The 16,429-nt window shown below is 42.3% G+C and overlaps 1 protein-coding gene across 1 annotated transcript in view; it reads left to right on the plus strand.

Moving 5' to 3' along the window:
* The window catches only part of RANBP17 (RAN binding protein 17), a 270,043-nt gene extending 261,038 nt beyond the window's left edge, over window positions 1-9,005 (plus strand). Inside the window, exons 27-28 of the mRNA XM_054037886.1 lie at window positions 3,735-3,862; window positions 7,019-9,005. Coding sequence (XP_053893861.1) covers window positions 3,735-3,862; window positions 7,019-7,115 — 225 coding nt within the window. The 3' untranslated portion in view covers window positions 7,116-9,005. The remainder of the gene's footprint in view (window positions 1-3,734; window positions 3,863-7,018) is intronic.
* Window positions 9,006-16,429: the final 7,424 nt, after the last annotated feature.

The following is a 16,429-nucleotide window of genomic DNA, read 5'->3' on the forward strand; positions in this document are numbered from 1 at the left end:
CACCAAGTGAGCTATGGCACAGTTTCTTTTATGAGGGTGGGGAAGGGGAATGTGACCTACCTAGGGCACGTCCCTGGAAGGCTTAGCTCTGAGAATAAATGAGGTGTGAAGGCCCTGTTGCATTGCATCTCTCCACCCCATGCACTTCAATGCCCTATTCTGCAGGGCCACAGGAAAGGTCTGAAACATGCTTACATGACTGCAGCTTGTGTACTCCTGCTGGCAGTTAATGGAGTGGTGAAGCAGTGCCAGAAGCAACCTGCAACCCCCACTGTACTGTGGTGGGGTGGCTCAGGAGGGGTGGTGACAAGAACGGATTCAGCATCCTTCCAGTGTAGCTTCTGCTGATGATGCATCTATGAAACCCCGAGTGCAACTGCCGCTGGAGCACAGCTATCCTTGCAGGCACAGGCACATGCAAATTGCACTTGTGTGCACCCATGGGGCATATCTGCCCCTTACATGTGAGCTGAATTATGGATGGACAAGATACCATTAAAACAAGTGAGGAGACCACCAAGCAGCAGAAGTAAAGTATGAGTAACCATTATGGTTGCTGGTGGCAGGAACTGTGGCTACAGAGATTATATCCTGAATTAAGGGAATCCATTTACCAGCAGCTGGCTGGAATGAATTAAAAACAGTCACTTCTGCAGCAGTCATGGCACGAGCAAAGGGAAACTGGCCCACAGTGGCAAGTGGAGCTGGAGGAAATCCCTTCTGTATTAGGACACTGAAGCAACTATTGTCCTCCAACCAAACGATTACCAGGTTAGTGGAGAAGAAGCCATGAGAATCCAGGCAAACGTGACTGCTAGCAAAAGAGATGCCATTGCAGAAGGTGCTTAGAAACCTTTTCAGGACTACTTGGGGTCTCATATCAGCTCCTGGCAGGCAGCAGCCCCAATAGACAAACTTATCTTATCAGTGGAGGCAGTTTTACAGTTAATTGTCACACTATTGATGAAGGCAATTTTTATGAAAAAGTTTATCCTTATCTGCACAGTTTGTTCACTTTCAGTGCCTTTCTTCATGGCAGCTCTCTCTAAGGAAGCTCTGGGGAAGCCACTGCTCACGAAACCAACTCATGAACAATCTTGACAACTTTTCTTTGTGTTGTGGGCCTTGCTAGAATTATCCATCTCTCTCCCATCTTGGGGCCAAGCCACGTTCTTCATTATCTGCCCTGACTGCCTGTTGGCTTTAAACTATAAGGCCCTAAACGGCTTGGGACCTAGCTACCTGACGAAGAGCTCCTCTCCATCCATAAGACTGCTGCCGTTGTGGTCAGTGGAGACGCTCAAGCTAACATCTCTCTGGTTTTAAAGGGAGGGGGCTGATGTCAAGGCATTTCCTGACAAGGAAATGACATTGACATTAAACGACATTGCCTTTTAAGATTCTTGCTCTTCCTGTTCTCCCATTGGGCTGACAGCCCAGATCTGTACCCTTAAGGCCTTGCTGCAAGGCTTTTCTGTTTTCCCAGGCTTTTGTTGGCGGGCAGGTTGAGGGAGGCTATAGTTTTGTTTGGCAATTCATATTTTTAATTTGGGGGTTGATCGATGAGAAGGCCATTTCATTCTGGCTTTCTGCACATTTTTAGTATCTGTACAAGCCCCTAGAGCTTGGGTTAGATGCTTGTTAAAATTCACACTGGGGATTGCAAAGGCCTGATCTTCAGCCTAACAATGTCCAGGCCTCTCTTTATGCACCTTCAATTTTGGGGGTGCAGTTTAGATCTTGTGCATGTCCAAGCACATGATTGGTAGGTGCAGTTAGACACACAGATGCCTAAATTTCATCAGCAGTTATTTGTGGTCAAGTTTTGAAAATTTGGTCCTAAAATCTTCAAGTAGCTTCTGCTGGGACTCGTTGATGGTACAGCTTGGACTGTGGAACCTACCTTCCAGCAGAGGTACCTTTTGAAGTGTTTTGACAGCTACTACCTTTCCTGGCTCTGAATGTTCAGAGGGTGGAACTATGAAAGAGGGGCAGGAATCATCAACCACCCTGCTTCCTTTCAACCATGGCAGCAGATAGACCAGCAGCCTCACCGGTCCTGGGACCCAGATTCATCAGAATGGATCATGCCCAGTGCCATCGCCTTTTTGTTTAGTTGGGTTTTAGTTAGTTGGTGGTTTTTTATTTTTTTCTTCTTCTTTTCTTGTTTTGGTTTGTACTAAGGATCTTACTGCTCAGGCACCAGTCCTTTGTTCCGGTATTATGGAATTTGAAAACAAATCAGGGTTCAAAGGTGCAGTACTTGTCCTGCCATTTTTCCTGTTTTGGACACCCATGTGTGTTGTTTGGCCTGCTTGGGGAAGGTTATTTGCTTTCTTATTGCTCCATATGCAGCTTCTTCACCCCCAGGATCAGAAAAGTGCATCAGAATAGCCTCCAAGTTATGCTATTGCTAGAAGTATTAGCAGTTAAACCTTCTGGTTCTGAAGCACCAGGGATCCATAAGTGCTGGGAATCCAGCCTTGGCTCCAACCCCCAAGGGGGTTAAAAAGTCCAGCACACTTGTTGGCCTCCTTAACTGGAGCCAAAATTATACTTTACAGATGGAAGCAATATTTCCTACTTTGGGACACAGACTCTTTCCACTTGACAGCATGTGCCATAGGACTTTGACCGTTCTAGAACTTGGCCCTCACCCTAGTACTTACTTAGCTCATGGAGTCTCTCTTCAAACTCATGGGAGACTGTTCTCCATTTCATCTCTTGATTAAGATATTGTTTTCTGTAGCTATTCCGTCTGCTAGAGAAGTGAGTGAGCTGTAGGGACTCATGGCTGACCCCCACTCCTACAGTCCTTCACAAAGATAAAGTGGTGGTAACATAATTCCATCTTAACCAGTTCATAAACTTGCCAGTGTTTTTCCTTAGGCCTCACTCTTACTCAGGAGAAGCTAGGCTGCACACCTTGGATGGCTTCTATTTAAAGAGGTATGCAGGAAATCATAGACTGTTTCTCTCTTATGGGGGAAAAGTACAGGTCAGGTAATGGCATCACACAACCTTTTCAAGTGGGACTCTGTATTAAAGAGTGTTATGAACACACTTCTGTTCTTCTTCCAGAAGGGCTTAGAGCACACTCGCCTAGAGTTAAGGCACTTCCATGGCCTGTATTACACATATTCCCATATTAAAAACTTGTAGAGCTGCCACCTATAGCCCAATTCATAGTTTCCACAAACCATTATTCCTTAGATCTAGCATCGAGGTCAGGCACCTGGTCCGGTAAAGAAGAATTACAGTCTATATGTCAGGGGCCCCCTCATCCCACTGTCCAGAGGGAGGAGTGCTGCTGACCGGACACCCAAGAGTGGGAATGTGTAGGAGCCATTTGACAAAGAAATGAAAGTTGTTCAGCTGTAACTGCAGTTCTTCAAGATGAACTCTACATAACCACACTCTCCACACACCTTCCCTCTGTCTGGGTGTCCTGATTTCAACTTGGGACCTAAGGAGCCAATCAAAAGAACTGAGGCGGCCAGATCACCATGCTTCCTTTTATAACCTCCTCCTCCAAATATTGTGAGCCGCTTGGGGCACAAGAGCACTCCAACAGGCACTGCTGCTAATACGTTCCAGCAGTTGATGCTGCACCATCGGCGCATCTCAAGAGTGTGAATTCACAGAGCTCACTCAGGGTTCTGATTACAGGTGAGCAACCTCTGCTTTTTATTTCTAAAGTTTGTTTCTGAGTATTTTCTGCCTTTTGATCACAGTACTTCAGCGAATTAAGGGCAAGCTTGATAACCAGCCAGCCTGACAACAAACGAGAGGTCCTTGACCAGTGCTTTAGGAACCTAATGGAAGGAGTGGAGCAAAACCTTTTGGTAAAGAATAGAGACAGGTAAGCTCACAACACCCTAACTGTTCTCTACTGATAAAAGCCAAATAAAACACTCAACCAGAGAATAACATGACAGAGTATTCTGGGCTAACCTGCAACTACAGTGGAGTTTGTTAGCTTCCTTAAAAGTAAGGTAATGTCCTACCAAATAATCCTCCCTTAGACTTACTAGATGGAGCCAGAGCATTTGATAATTATCTATTTAGTTGTTCTTAAATATGTATTTATTTAGCATAGTCCCAAAGGCAGGGCCTGCCAGGGAATGAGTGCTCCTTTCTCTTTTTTGCCACCACCTCCCCCTTGGAAAAAACTACCCCATTTTCTGGGGAGGGGCATAGGTCTCCCTTTCTCCAACATGTGATCTCTCCAACAAAAACCAGTCTGATGCTCTTGGTGCTGCAGAACTACGAGGGCTTCTGCAGCCTCTGCTGCTCTAGGTGCTGCTGCTTTGACTGACCCCAGCCCCTGCAGGTGTAAGGAGGTAACTATGACCTGTAAAAAGACAGAAATGGGAGAGGGTCAGTTGGGGACCCCGTAACGAATAAACGTAACATTGCTGAGTTGTTTTTTGTTTGTTTTTTAGAAGACCAAGCTTGGCAATTTACTCACTTTCACCCTTGCTGTAAAAAAAAAAAATGGGGTTAGTTTAAAACAAAAGCAATAGAAGTTGCCTGTTTGAGGTTCACACTAGTCTTCTGTTACCAACTGTGTTTTCACCTCTCTGCACCTTTACTCCACCAAACCAAAATCTTGATATGTCATAGGCGTGATTTATACCAGAGTAGAACTTCCTGGAAAGCTTGAGACAAACCGGACAAGACATTTGGGAGTGGTGAAAGTTAAAACAATTAGATGATTCCGTTTCCCCATCATTTTCTGAGAAATGTCAACTTGTCAAAACTCCAAAACAGTTTGATTTAGAACCCCCAGATGGGTTTTAATCTGTTGTCTTACGCTAGGACTGATGCCTTAGGCTATTTTTAGGCAGAAGAGGGTTGCTTTTGGAATTATTTAGCTGTTAAAATATGTTTCTGAACACATTATGGTCTCTGCAGAGATGATCATTTCCTTATATCCCTGATACTAAGTTTATAAACTCCACATGACTCCACTGTAGATAATGGCAATGGGCGGAGCCAGTTAAGAGGGGGCAGTGTGGAGATGGAAGGGTCCCACCTAGTAATGTAGTGACCACACCTATTCCATGAAGTAAGTCCACTTGACATGCCTCACACAAAGCTTTCTCCATGTAGTGGGGAGAGTAGGGAGCCATGTGGGAACCAAAAAGGAGGAAATCACAAGAGGTGATGGTGGCAGACAGTCTGGGGGGGATAGAAACCCATCTCTGGACAGTTTGTAAGCTCCATGGCGATTTCTGTGACTGAACAATCCCACCAGTGGATGACCAGGACTTCAGTCTCGAGGGCTGTTAATCACCTAACTTGCATAAGCCCTAAGTTCAAACATGCACAGCCTTTTACAATAGAATTGCAATATACAGTGTCTGTGGAGTATTCTAAACTCCAAAGGTTGGGTGGTCTTTTGGGAAGTCTTAGTAGCTGCAACTAGAGATATGTAGACTGCTCACTCTGGGGTAATGTGAGCAGGTATTATCTAGAATCATTAAAGGAACGGTACATCAAATGAGTGATCTTCTGTCCCAGCTGCCTGGGATGGCTTTTGGGCAGCCATAGTATCAACAAGCAACATGTCTTATACCTAGGCAGCCCTATTTTCAGAGGTTATTTTGGTCTCTTATAAGTGTCTTGTAACTTCCTAGCAAAGTCCATTTTACAGGTTTATTTTAATTTGGGATGTTCAAATGTGAGCAGAAATCAGTTTTCAGTAGTAAAGAAATAAATACAAAAGTAAAAGAGTATGTGCAGAAACATTCTGAAATGCATCCTCTGTAACCACACGCAGCAATCCCTAACTTACCACACTGCTGCTATCTGCAGCCAACAGTGAACTATGGAGAGCATGAACAGGAAGGGATATCAGCCCCAATCCTGCCTAGGGATCTTTGACCCACCTGGAATCTCATTGGCTTTGAAAACATTCATCCACACAGATGAATCCTTTGCAGGATCAGGGCATTAAACTGTAATTCACAATTGGTGTTCCTTGGACATCTTCCTTAATCTGGCCTTACTGAGCCTGTGAGATCTGAGAGCCTCCAAGCAAAGAATGTTAGAGCTGCAATCAATGCAGCTGCAGCATTTTAAAAAGGAGGAAGGGCCCTATATTTGGGGGCACATCTAAGATCAGGATTGTGTGTAATATTTGAAATTAGAAGCAAAACAATTTAATTTCTGCTACTGAAAATACAGTGATAAATGGCAACGGTACACTTTGTTTTAAATAAAGACAGACTGAGGAAATGGATCTCATCTGGATCAGGTTTGCACTTGCTTTTAGGGCTAAATCAGGGCAAGGGTTCAGGTTGTGATAGTGCTGAAATTACATGTGCTGGCCTAGTGAGATTTTGGGCCCCCAAAAAGTTGTACAGTATTCATTGAGTTTGCACCATCTGTTCTCATACGTCTTTTGAACAAATCAGTACCAGAAAATAAACCTTATTTTTATATATGAAAAGTGGTTCAGATATGAGATTCCGATCTGACCCACCTCTGTCTTAAACTTGCCAACAAATATGGTAAAAGAGAGAGTTCCACCTACGTTGATAAACAAGAGAATTCGGTCTGTGCCATAAGTGTAACTGTGTCCTGTTTTGCTGAGAGAAAGGTTGTACTCTGCCTTCACTGTCAAGAAAGGACACTAGGTCTGAAATAGCCTGAACTCAATGACTTTCTGAGCATGTTGCACAAAGCCATTCATTTGTCAAGGTTTGGGGGGATGGTTGAGGGCATTTTTCCCATAAGCAGCGTGGGATGCAAAGGAGCTTTCCTGTTGCTTTGATTTCCTGACTGGCTGAATTTACCATTCACAAGCAGTTCGTGCTACTCATGATCTGCGCTTACAGGTTGTCTACACACAATGTTATTAATACTGCTGGATAGTTATTATGTTGTAAGACTAATTGTCAGGACACCTAGAGATTTTATCTGAGCATTTTTAATGTTTTTCCTATTGTTTAAATCTAAATAAATCAGAGGTCTGGTTTAACCAAAGGTTTGGGGGTTTCTTGTTGCCCAGATTCACCCAGAACATGTCGGTCTTTCGAAGAGACATGGCTGATGCCCTGCGCTGTGAAGGGGCTACAGAAGCAAGCAGTTTAGATATGATGAGTTGACGCTGACTTTGGAAACCAGAGCATTGAATAACAACATATAGACTTTGAAAGTTTTGGACCTCACCATATTGTTAGATAGAAGTTGAAAACTTATGAAAACTATTTTTTTAAATAACTTCTGCCTTTTTATATCTCTGGCCTAAATGTAAGAATTTATAAGTGAAAATGATGTAAAATCAGTCTTAGCTTAAAGAACGTTTTCAAATTTTCTTATCAAAATTTATTATCCCTGTTCTTAGACATGTATGAAATGGTGTAGAAACAATACTTAACCAAAGAACAAAATAAACACGCATTGCTTCTAAATGTGTACTAGTTAATGATTCTTAGTTCCACCCATAGTAATAAATAATGTTTCTGACCACTTTCACTGAGGTCACTTCTGATTGAAACTTTGAGGCAAAGATTGGTATAAATTCTATATGAACTCTCTTGAATTAATAAAAATGATTATTTTTCTACAAAATGGTTGCATGTATATTTTAAACGTGAGGTTTATGACTCTGCACACTGCAAAGAAGAACAAAGATTAGCAGAATGAAAACTGAGCTCTTTTGGACTAAGAATGTGATAGGAAAACCTAGAATATGGGATATTATAAAGCTTAGAGACAGTAATGCACTCTTTAATGAGATAAAGATAATGCTTTCATTACACAAACATACATTTCAAATGTCTTATTCCAGAAAAAAAAACACAAACAAAAATACAATTGTTAAGACAATTTTTTTAAAAGAATTAAATCTGCCACCTCTGGAAAAAAGAAAACCAGTAATTACAGACACTTATTTCCCATATTCAGAGTGGTAAAAGGTATAATGAAAGGGTGCATTTAAAACAGAAAATTCAGCAGATTCCTTTCACCTCTTCAGAGATCATAAAAAGTTCAATATGTGCCCCAAAAAAATTCCTTTTATGCTGAGGCTCATGCATGCATTATCCACTCTGATTTGGTGGAGAACAATTAATTTCCATTTTGTGGTGGGTATGAATTATTGCGTGGGTTGATGAAATACACAAATTAATTGGAGTGAAATTTAACAAAAATTGAACTATTTAAGCAATAAGTCAGTTACATTTTTTTAATGTACAAAAGTTATTACATGCAATTAGAAACTGCTGCTTTCTCATTGTTTTCTTAACTAAGATGTAAATAATCTACTTCATATGTTTTTCATGCAGTCTTAGATTTGCGTAACTTGGTAATATTTTTACCACTTTCTTGAAAAGAATATGTGACTTTCAGTGCACCTAGTGCGGGGGAAGTTCAAATCAGTATTTCCAGTAGACATTTTCCTGATTTTTTCTGTGATTATCTTATATTCTTTCTCTATAAATTTTAAATAGTTACAGTAGGAACTATATAGGAGATGAAATCATTCAGTTGAGCAGTTTTCTGTCTGCCTTACATTGACGCATAGCTAAAGAAAATAGTGTAATCTACAGCCATAGGGCCTAATTTGCAGAATTACGGCGCACCAAAAAATCCACTTGAACCCCGGCTGCCTGACATCTTTGAAAATCAGGCCAGTTTTATTTAGGTGCCTAATGAGGAGTAGGAGCCCAGTTTTAGGTGCCCAAGTTAGATTATTTCAAAGGCTTTATAGTTATTACTGATCAGATAAATAGCAGCTAGTACAATGAATCACTTTACCACTGAGAACTTAAGACAAAATTAGAAGCTTCATTGTTAAGCCAAATTCTGAAAGCAACAAAATCTAAACTACTTTAAAGAATGTTTGGGAGTGGAGCGGTTGTTTGTTGGTTTTCATTCTACCCCTGAAAATGGCTCCAGGAGTCTATGTGCTAAATGGTCTCTCCTTTTTTGGTAAGTTTGCTGTAGAAATCACTTCAGTTATCTGGAAACTGTATACATTTGCATTAAAAGGTTCAGATGAAAACTAATGTGTTCTTTGACTCTGCTTTTCTTTGTCATCCTGCAGAAATAATGGTTAAATGCAATCAGCTTGCACCCACAAATCAGTCAGTTTGCTGGCTAAATTAGCCTGCTCTGCTGAAAGCTAAATTTTGGCATATTGAAAAGAAGCACCATGTGCCCTCATAACTCAGCACTCAGATTTTAGGGCTTCCTCTAATATAAGGCTATTGACTCCCTGGAGCACTGAAGTACATTTTCAAAATTTCACTTCTAAAACATACCTTGCTACAAACAAACAAGGTCCTAAACTGGGCAGACTTGATATGCATATTTGAACAGCATCTCAACCTCAGTTAACAATTGACAACTAGAACTTATGTAGAGTAGACAGCCATATAAACATGCCTGCTTTTAGGTTTGGAAATGGATGGCATAGCAAATAAAGCCTATATTTTAAGGCTCCGGTTTCTTTCTTAAGAGTTTTAACTGTCAACTCTTCAAAGGGTCACTGTCAAAGTGAGTAGAGACCAAAATTTAACCGACCTTTTCTTTCTCTTCACCTGTTCACAAAGTTCATGTAATTCTTTATAGTCGTCTTCTCCACAAGTGCTTTAAAGCATCCCCCTCCACCCCCTTCTTTAAAAACAAAAGGTGTGGAAACAATGGAGGGATAATATCAATGGGGAGATGAAGTTCAGACTCCCAAGGTGGCTGGGGAAATTACCACAGTGGTGTCCTCTCAAGAGATTACTGTGAGCTAGCCTGAGTGATTATTGTAAAGTGAACAAATCAGGACTTGGAAATCAATCTGATTCTCCCCCAAAGGTACTATGTATAACAATAGTGCAAAACCTAGTCATCTGAAAAAATCCCAGTTAGGTCTTCCTCCTCCGAGGCAGAATGAACTACCCCCAGAAGGAGCCTAGCACCGGTTGTATTTCATATGACTATGAAAAGCAGATCCAGCTCTCCAAGGAAAATACAAAGTTTTAATACTTTGCCCTGCTTGCATAAGAAGCCTTCGAAGAAACTCAGCCACTGGTGTGTGTATGCTTTATAAAATAATTCCTTAGACTTTTTAATGTTTTATTGTACTATGAGTTTATGGTGACAGCAAACCTTTCAAACTATAGAGGGATAACACACTTCCTTGCCAGATTAAAAAATAATGTTAGTGAGGATTTTATGTACCTTAGTTTAGATTGCTGTTAAGAGTGCTTCTTTGAGAACATTCTCTTTGAGGTTTACAGAAAGCGTAATAAAATATGTAAGTTACATTTCTACAAACAAAAGCCATCATATAAGTTATTTATAAGTGTGAGATCGAAACAGTATCACGATAAATAAACCCTAATGGATACCTGCGGCATCCATCCTAACATAATTTGCCCAACAAAAGTGTTGAAACCAAGTCATATTTAGTAGAAAAAGCTGGCAGGAACAGAGCATAGTTGTACAAAATAAGAAGAATAAAATGGAGCAGAGAAGCAAGCCATTTGGGGGTGCTGGCTGCTCCATCAGGTTTGCACAGTAACTTGTATGTAACTCTCTCAGCCTTCCCCTTCAAGGAGTAATAAGTTTGGTGCCAGATGCACAGAGTGATCAGATGTGTCTATGTTTTCCAAGATCGTCCCAAGTTAGGAGGACATTTCTAATTAGTTTGAATGGAATCAGAATTGTCCCCTGATTTTACCAGAGATGGCAAAATAATGTCCAGCCAACTGCTCACTTCCTCTGACTCCTCCCCTTTAACTTTGGCTCCTCCTCTGGTACATCTTTTTCCCATCTCCACCTCCTAATTTACTCTCAGGTTTATGTGTACAAAGCAATTCCACGGCCAAATAAATGGATGGATAATTTCATATTACTTTTACATTCCTGTGCAATCTTGCCCCAGAATATAAATTTAAATTTAAAAAAAATCAAGTCACTAACCCTTATGATTGTGAAGATGAGCCTCAAAATATGAACTGAATGTAACTTTGTTTGCCTGAGTCTGCAGACAGCCTGAATCTAACTGCTTTGAGTGTGAACTGCACCCATTCATCTCAGCTGGGTGCCAAGGATGGCAATGTATATTTCAGTGTTGACTGTTTCACTGCTGATCATTTAGCTTGAGCTAACCTCAAGCTAATATGCTTACTTCTTGAGGGAGATAGTGGCAAATACTGGGGCAGGATACAATGGGGCATACAGGAGTTGAATAAGGGGGAAACTCTGACAGATTCCACCCACAGACGGACCTCCACTCACATGAGACACCGAAACAAGGCTCCACTCTTAGTTGCGTTTGACAATAATGATCACTCCTCTCCTATTTTAATACTTTGATCATCAGTGAAATAGTCGATGACATTGGATGATAACAATCCAAATGTCAACTTCAGAGTTAAAAACCCTCAAAAATGTGAAAAGCAGCAGTTCACACCTCTCTCAAGGCCTATTGTTTAAGACTGCATGCAAACTCAGGCACATATCGCTGCGTCAGTTGGACTGGTTTCCCATGTGGAAGCTTTTCTTCACAACCAAAAGGACTAGAGACATAATTATACCCTTTAAAGAAAAGCTTAGAAGCTGGAGCCCAGTAGCCTTCAGAATAAAGTACCAGTGAGCTGGAAGGCCCACGATGCCCCCTGTGGGAAGGTAGTTAAGAAATGCTGGGGTGGGAATGAGAAATTCCCCACCCCAGAATGTAAAGTCGTCACTACCCTGCCCTTCTCTGGTGACCAAAAGCCTCAACTTCTGCTTAGCTACCAACCCCCCCCCCCTTTCCCTCCTCCCCTTCGCAGACAACTTCCACAATGCATTTCTGCCTTGTCAGTATCACAGTCTGCAGCTCCTTGGAACAGTTCAAATGCAGAGGCAGCATAAATACATTGACTCCTGCACTGACTGGACCCAAAGGAGGTGAGGGCTCAGGAAAGCAATATGTATAATTACGGGGTCCCTGCCATGTAACTTAGGTCTAATGGGTCAGAGAGGACACAGGGCCTTGTTTACTCAGAAAGTCAGGATCAACTGCTATTTGTTTGCTGGGCCCGATACCCTACCCACCCACCATCCTGCCTGCCTCTCTATTGGCCTATTGGGCTTTGCCCTATCCTTTGACTCTGCCTTGCTACCCTATAGATTGCACCTCAGATTTCCTCCCAATGGCACATCAGGATCAAAGCGGGAGAGATGGCCCCTGCAATGCACAGAGGTCGCTGCTGGGACTGACACTAGCAGTAAGGTAAAGGCTGGCGGGGGAAAAGAAGCAGGGATCCAAGGAGGAGACTGATGTGCTTGCAGCCATCACATCCCTCTTCCCAAACTGTCTCCCCTCCCATGCTCAGTCCCCACCCAAACCTTCCTTTCTTGTCCACCCCCCAGTTACAAGTCTCTCAAACCTCCCCAACCCCCCAGTCACACCTGAACCCTAAAACTCTCCCATGTCCCCTTCCCAGCAGGACATATTTTCTTAACCCCAGTAGCCAAACCCTGGTATGTGCTTGCCCCCCAATACACATACGCTGCTCCTTAACGACAGCCTAAGCGGTGGCCCACTATGGAAGTCTGAAATCTGCTCACCCTCCACATGCTGCTTATTAACATACCCTCTGCCTGCAATACACAGGATGTGAAATGCCCCACCTTCCTCGCCAGGCTAAAGGCAAACACACACCCCTGAAACTGCTTTCCCTATTACTAGTGCTGAGCGAGTTAATGAAGTCCACCAGCCCTTAGTGGGGGTCAGTTACAATGGGGATTGATAGGTCATGGCTAGAAAATATTTGTGTTTAATGTTTACAAAGTAACTGTCTTCAGCATTAAACCTCAACCAAGTACACCTGTCCAGGAAGGCTAAGGATAACTATAATTACCTGGGCTGCTCGTTAACATTAGAGATACAACACTCATAGCCAAAGACAGAGGCTAAAGCAGTGGGTCTCAAACTTTTGAAACTGGTGACCCCTTTCACATAGCAAGCCCCTGAGTGCGACCCCCTAATAAATTAAAAACACTTGTTTATATATTTAACACCATTATAAATGCTGGAGGCAAAGTGGGGTCTGGGGTGTAGGCTGACAGCTCGTGACCCCCCATGTAATAACCTCGCAACCCCCTGAGGTGTCCCGACCCCCAGTTTGAGAACCCCTGGGTTAAAGAAAAAACATCCTTTAAAAGCTTCCAATGCCTTCTCACAGTGACACTATCATCATACATTATAACGGGGAGAAAAAATCTTTGGGTCAAAGCTCTAGTATTTGAGTAACCCTTTATAACCTCAGATATGGCATCACTCCATCTAGACACCCACAACACATATACATTGGGGCTGTTTTGTAGGTGCTTTCAAGATTAGTCACCTTCAATCATCACTACTTCTTGAGCTTCATGTCAACAGAAGGCAATATTTTACCCTGTTTCCCCGAAAATAAGACAGTGTCTTATATTAATTTTTGCTCCCAAAGATGCGCTAGGTCTTATTTTCAGGGGATGTCTTATTTTTCAGAAATGAAAAATGCCTTATTATCGGTGGATGCCTTATTATCGGGGAGGTCTTATTATCGGGGGGATGCCTTATATTACAACGAGAGGCAAAACTGTAAGTAGGCCTTATTTTCGGAGGATGTCTTATTTTCGGGGAAACAGGGTAGATTACAACTGAAGCCTAGGTTGTGTTGCTGACTCCTCCGAAAACATCTGCCAGTTACAAATACCAACCTCAAGCTGCTAATTTATCCATCAGCAAAAAAAAAACTAGTTTGACAAAAACTGCCTGTGAATGTCAGAGACAATAACCGTGATTGAGCTGCTTTTTGTTATTTTGGATCTATCTATAAAAAGTGCCCTGCCTCCCTTAATCTCTGGCTCTCTCACACAGGCTCCAATGCCATTTAATTTTGACATTTTATTCATCAAATCCCCTTGTACAGTGCCAGTGCTGGTGCAGAATGGCGGCTGTGGTTCACTGTAAAGATGGCTGCATTTCAGGGTGGTCACCATCTAATATTAGAACCACACGTGAAAAAGTCCTTGGGAGATGATTCAGTCCCATTGGCAACACTGGGAACTTTAGTTTCCCAGATCAGTGGTTCAGGTGGACATACTCTCCTAGCTTCAGCTGTGTCCCAAGCATAGCCAATCCAAAACTGCTACCATAGGTGGATGACACCAATTGTTATTTTGAGTATTATGTGTATTAGACCCCCCCCTAAGGCTAGGTGTTCTGCATTGTGCTAGGTGCTCCACAAACATATTATAGGAAATGATCCCTGGTCAGAAGAGCTGACACTTAAATACATGCGAGTATTCTCTGATTCTGCAGTGACCAAAGGAAGATGAAGAGAAAGGTGTTGTCCCAACATAGGAGGCTTTCTCCACAGGCAGCTCCAGAAAAACCATGTATGCGTGACGCTGCTCATCAGTTGATGTGACAGTCTGTCACCATCTCCAGCAAATTTGGTTTCAATGTCTGCGATCATCTGGGATATTTTGTTAAGTCTTTGGTCAATATTTAAGCAAAGTATTTTTCCAAATTTTTGGAGCAACGTTCTACTGGTGGGATTTTCTAAGCAATGCCCCACACATAGAAAGTTCAGGTCCACAATGAAAACGACCATCTAAATTTACTGTTGGCCTGTGGGTTTTGACCTTTCTCTTATTGTTTTACTATATAATGCCTGTGAGCCTGATTCTCAGTTACACCAAAGCCCCTTTACACCAGTCTGGCAGAACAAAGGCGCCTTGGTGTAAATGCACAGCAAGACTAGAATGTGCTTTCCCTTTGCAGAAGACACAGAAAGAAACGGTTCTGTCCTGGGGAACTTACCAGCTAACTGTTACATGTGACACATCGAGAGAGTGTGCCAATGCACTTGAGAGGAAGTGGAGTGAGGAAGGACAAGGGTTATAGCACTACAGTCATGTGGTAACTTAGGCAAGTTGCAAAGGCTCTTTTTCATGGCTGTAATGATAAGGGAGATACTATTTGCTCATGTTTGTCTCTGAATGATTCTGCCAACTATTGCCCCTGCAGTGTGCACCTCCCCATATCCATGAAGTCCTTACAGCTGTGTGAAAGATTGTTTTTCAGTGGAAAACCCATGGATCTTGAGCCATCGGTGATGACACCCTCTCCCCATCTCCATGCTTTCCACCGGGACCTTGAAGCACTGATAACCTGGCATAATTCTACACAAAGTGGCTCAGGTGAGGAAAGCTTTCTGCCTATGGGCATTAGACACCAATTTCTAAGAATATTCATTGTGATCAATATCTGATAATTGCAGAAAACGTTAATATAATGAGAGTATTTCCATGTAGTGTATTCAGAAGAACAGACCAGTCTATGCGTCTAGCTGGTTGTCTGATGACTGACTGCAGTGATGCCACCTAGAGTTAAAACAAGTTTGTGTCCGGTCAGTATTTGGGTGTGAGACCACCAAGAGGCTGCAGAAAATACAGCACTGGTCTGAACTAATGGCCCAGCCTAGTGATAGGGTGGTTTTGTGCTGCTGCAGTGTGATCCTAACTACTTGTGGGCATTAAAGCTCCCATATGTTTCATAAGAGTTGACTGAGTTACCCTAGGAATCCTGGCCAAATTTGCTCTTGACTAATGCCATTCCGACTACTTAAATTCGCACACGGTTACCATAGGACACAGCATTCTTCACTCACTCTTGTGCATTGTTGCCGTTGGCCAGCTGCTACAATCCACCTGAAAGGTAAATGATCATTTACAACGTTCATCGGTAAATGATCTATTACAAGCATAGCGAGAGATTTCATTATGCATATGTATAGTTATATGCATACACAATTATATGTGTGCTAGATACAGTTTGTAAAGTGCTTTGGGATGGAAAGTGTTCTCTAAATGTCAGATGTTGTTCTGTTTTCTTTCTAGAGCTGGCTACGGCACCACAGCCAAGCTAGAGCAAACCATCAAAGGGAGCTGCTAGTCTTAGCAACCTGTTGATACCGGCAGAGCTCACTAGGTATCTATTAAGAAATGAGAATCTGGAACCACTTCATATAAGTTGAAAATCATTCTTCCTTCCTTTGGATTTCATTGTAACCATATCAGTGATGCTGAGTCCCTTTTGCATTCATACGGCTGGGTTATGCAGCGCCGTAGGAATTCCACAGCAATACAGCATCAAGGTTCCAGGCTTATGAACTGCTACCTCCCATTTTGAGACGGCTTTTCAGAGTCCCACAGGGATTTCCCTTGGGCTTGTTCCCAGCAGCCTGTCCCTCTCGCCTCCCAAACAAAATGCTTCCCTTTAGAGATAATTAAGTAAGAACAGTAAAATCAAAACAAATGTAATGGATCGTTTGGCCCAAGCTGAAATTTTGTCATCAACATTTTAACCAAGGCTACTTTACAGTCAGAGCCATAGAGCTTCCGGGACACGTTGGATGCTGCTACAGCACTGATGCCAGTA

Source organism: Malaclemys terrapin, chromosome 8 (assembly GCF_027887155.1).
Source record: "Malaclemys terrapin pileata isolate rMalTer1 chromosome 8, rMalTer1.hap1, whole genome shotgun sequence".
Classification (NCBI taxonomy): domain Eukaryota; kingdom Metazoa; phylum Chordata; order Testudines; family Emydidae; genus Malaclemys; species Malaclemys terrapin.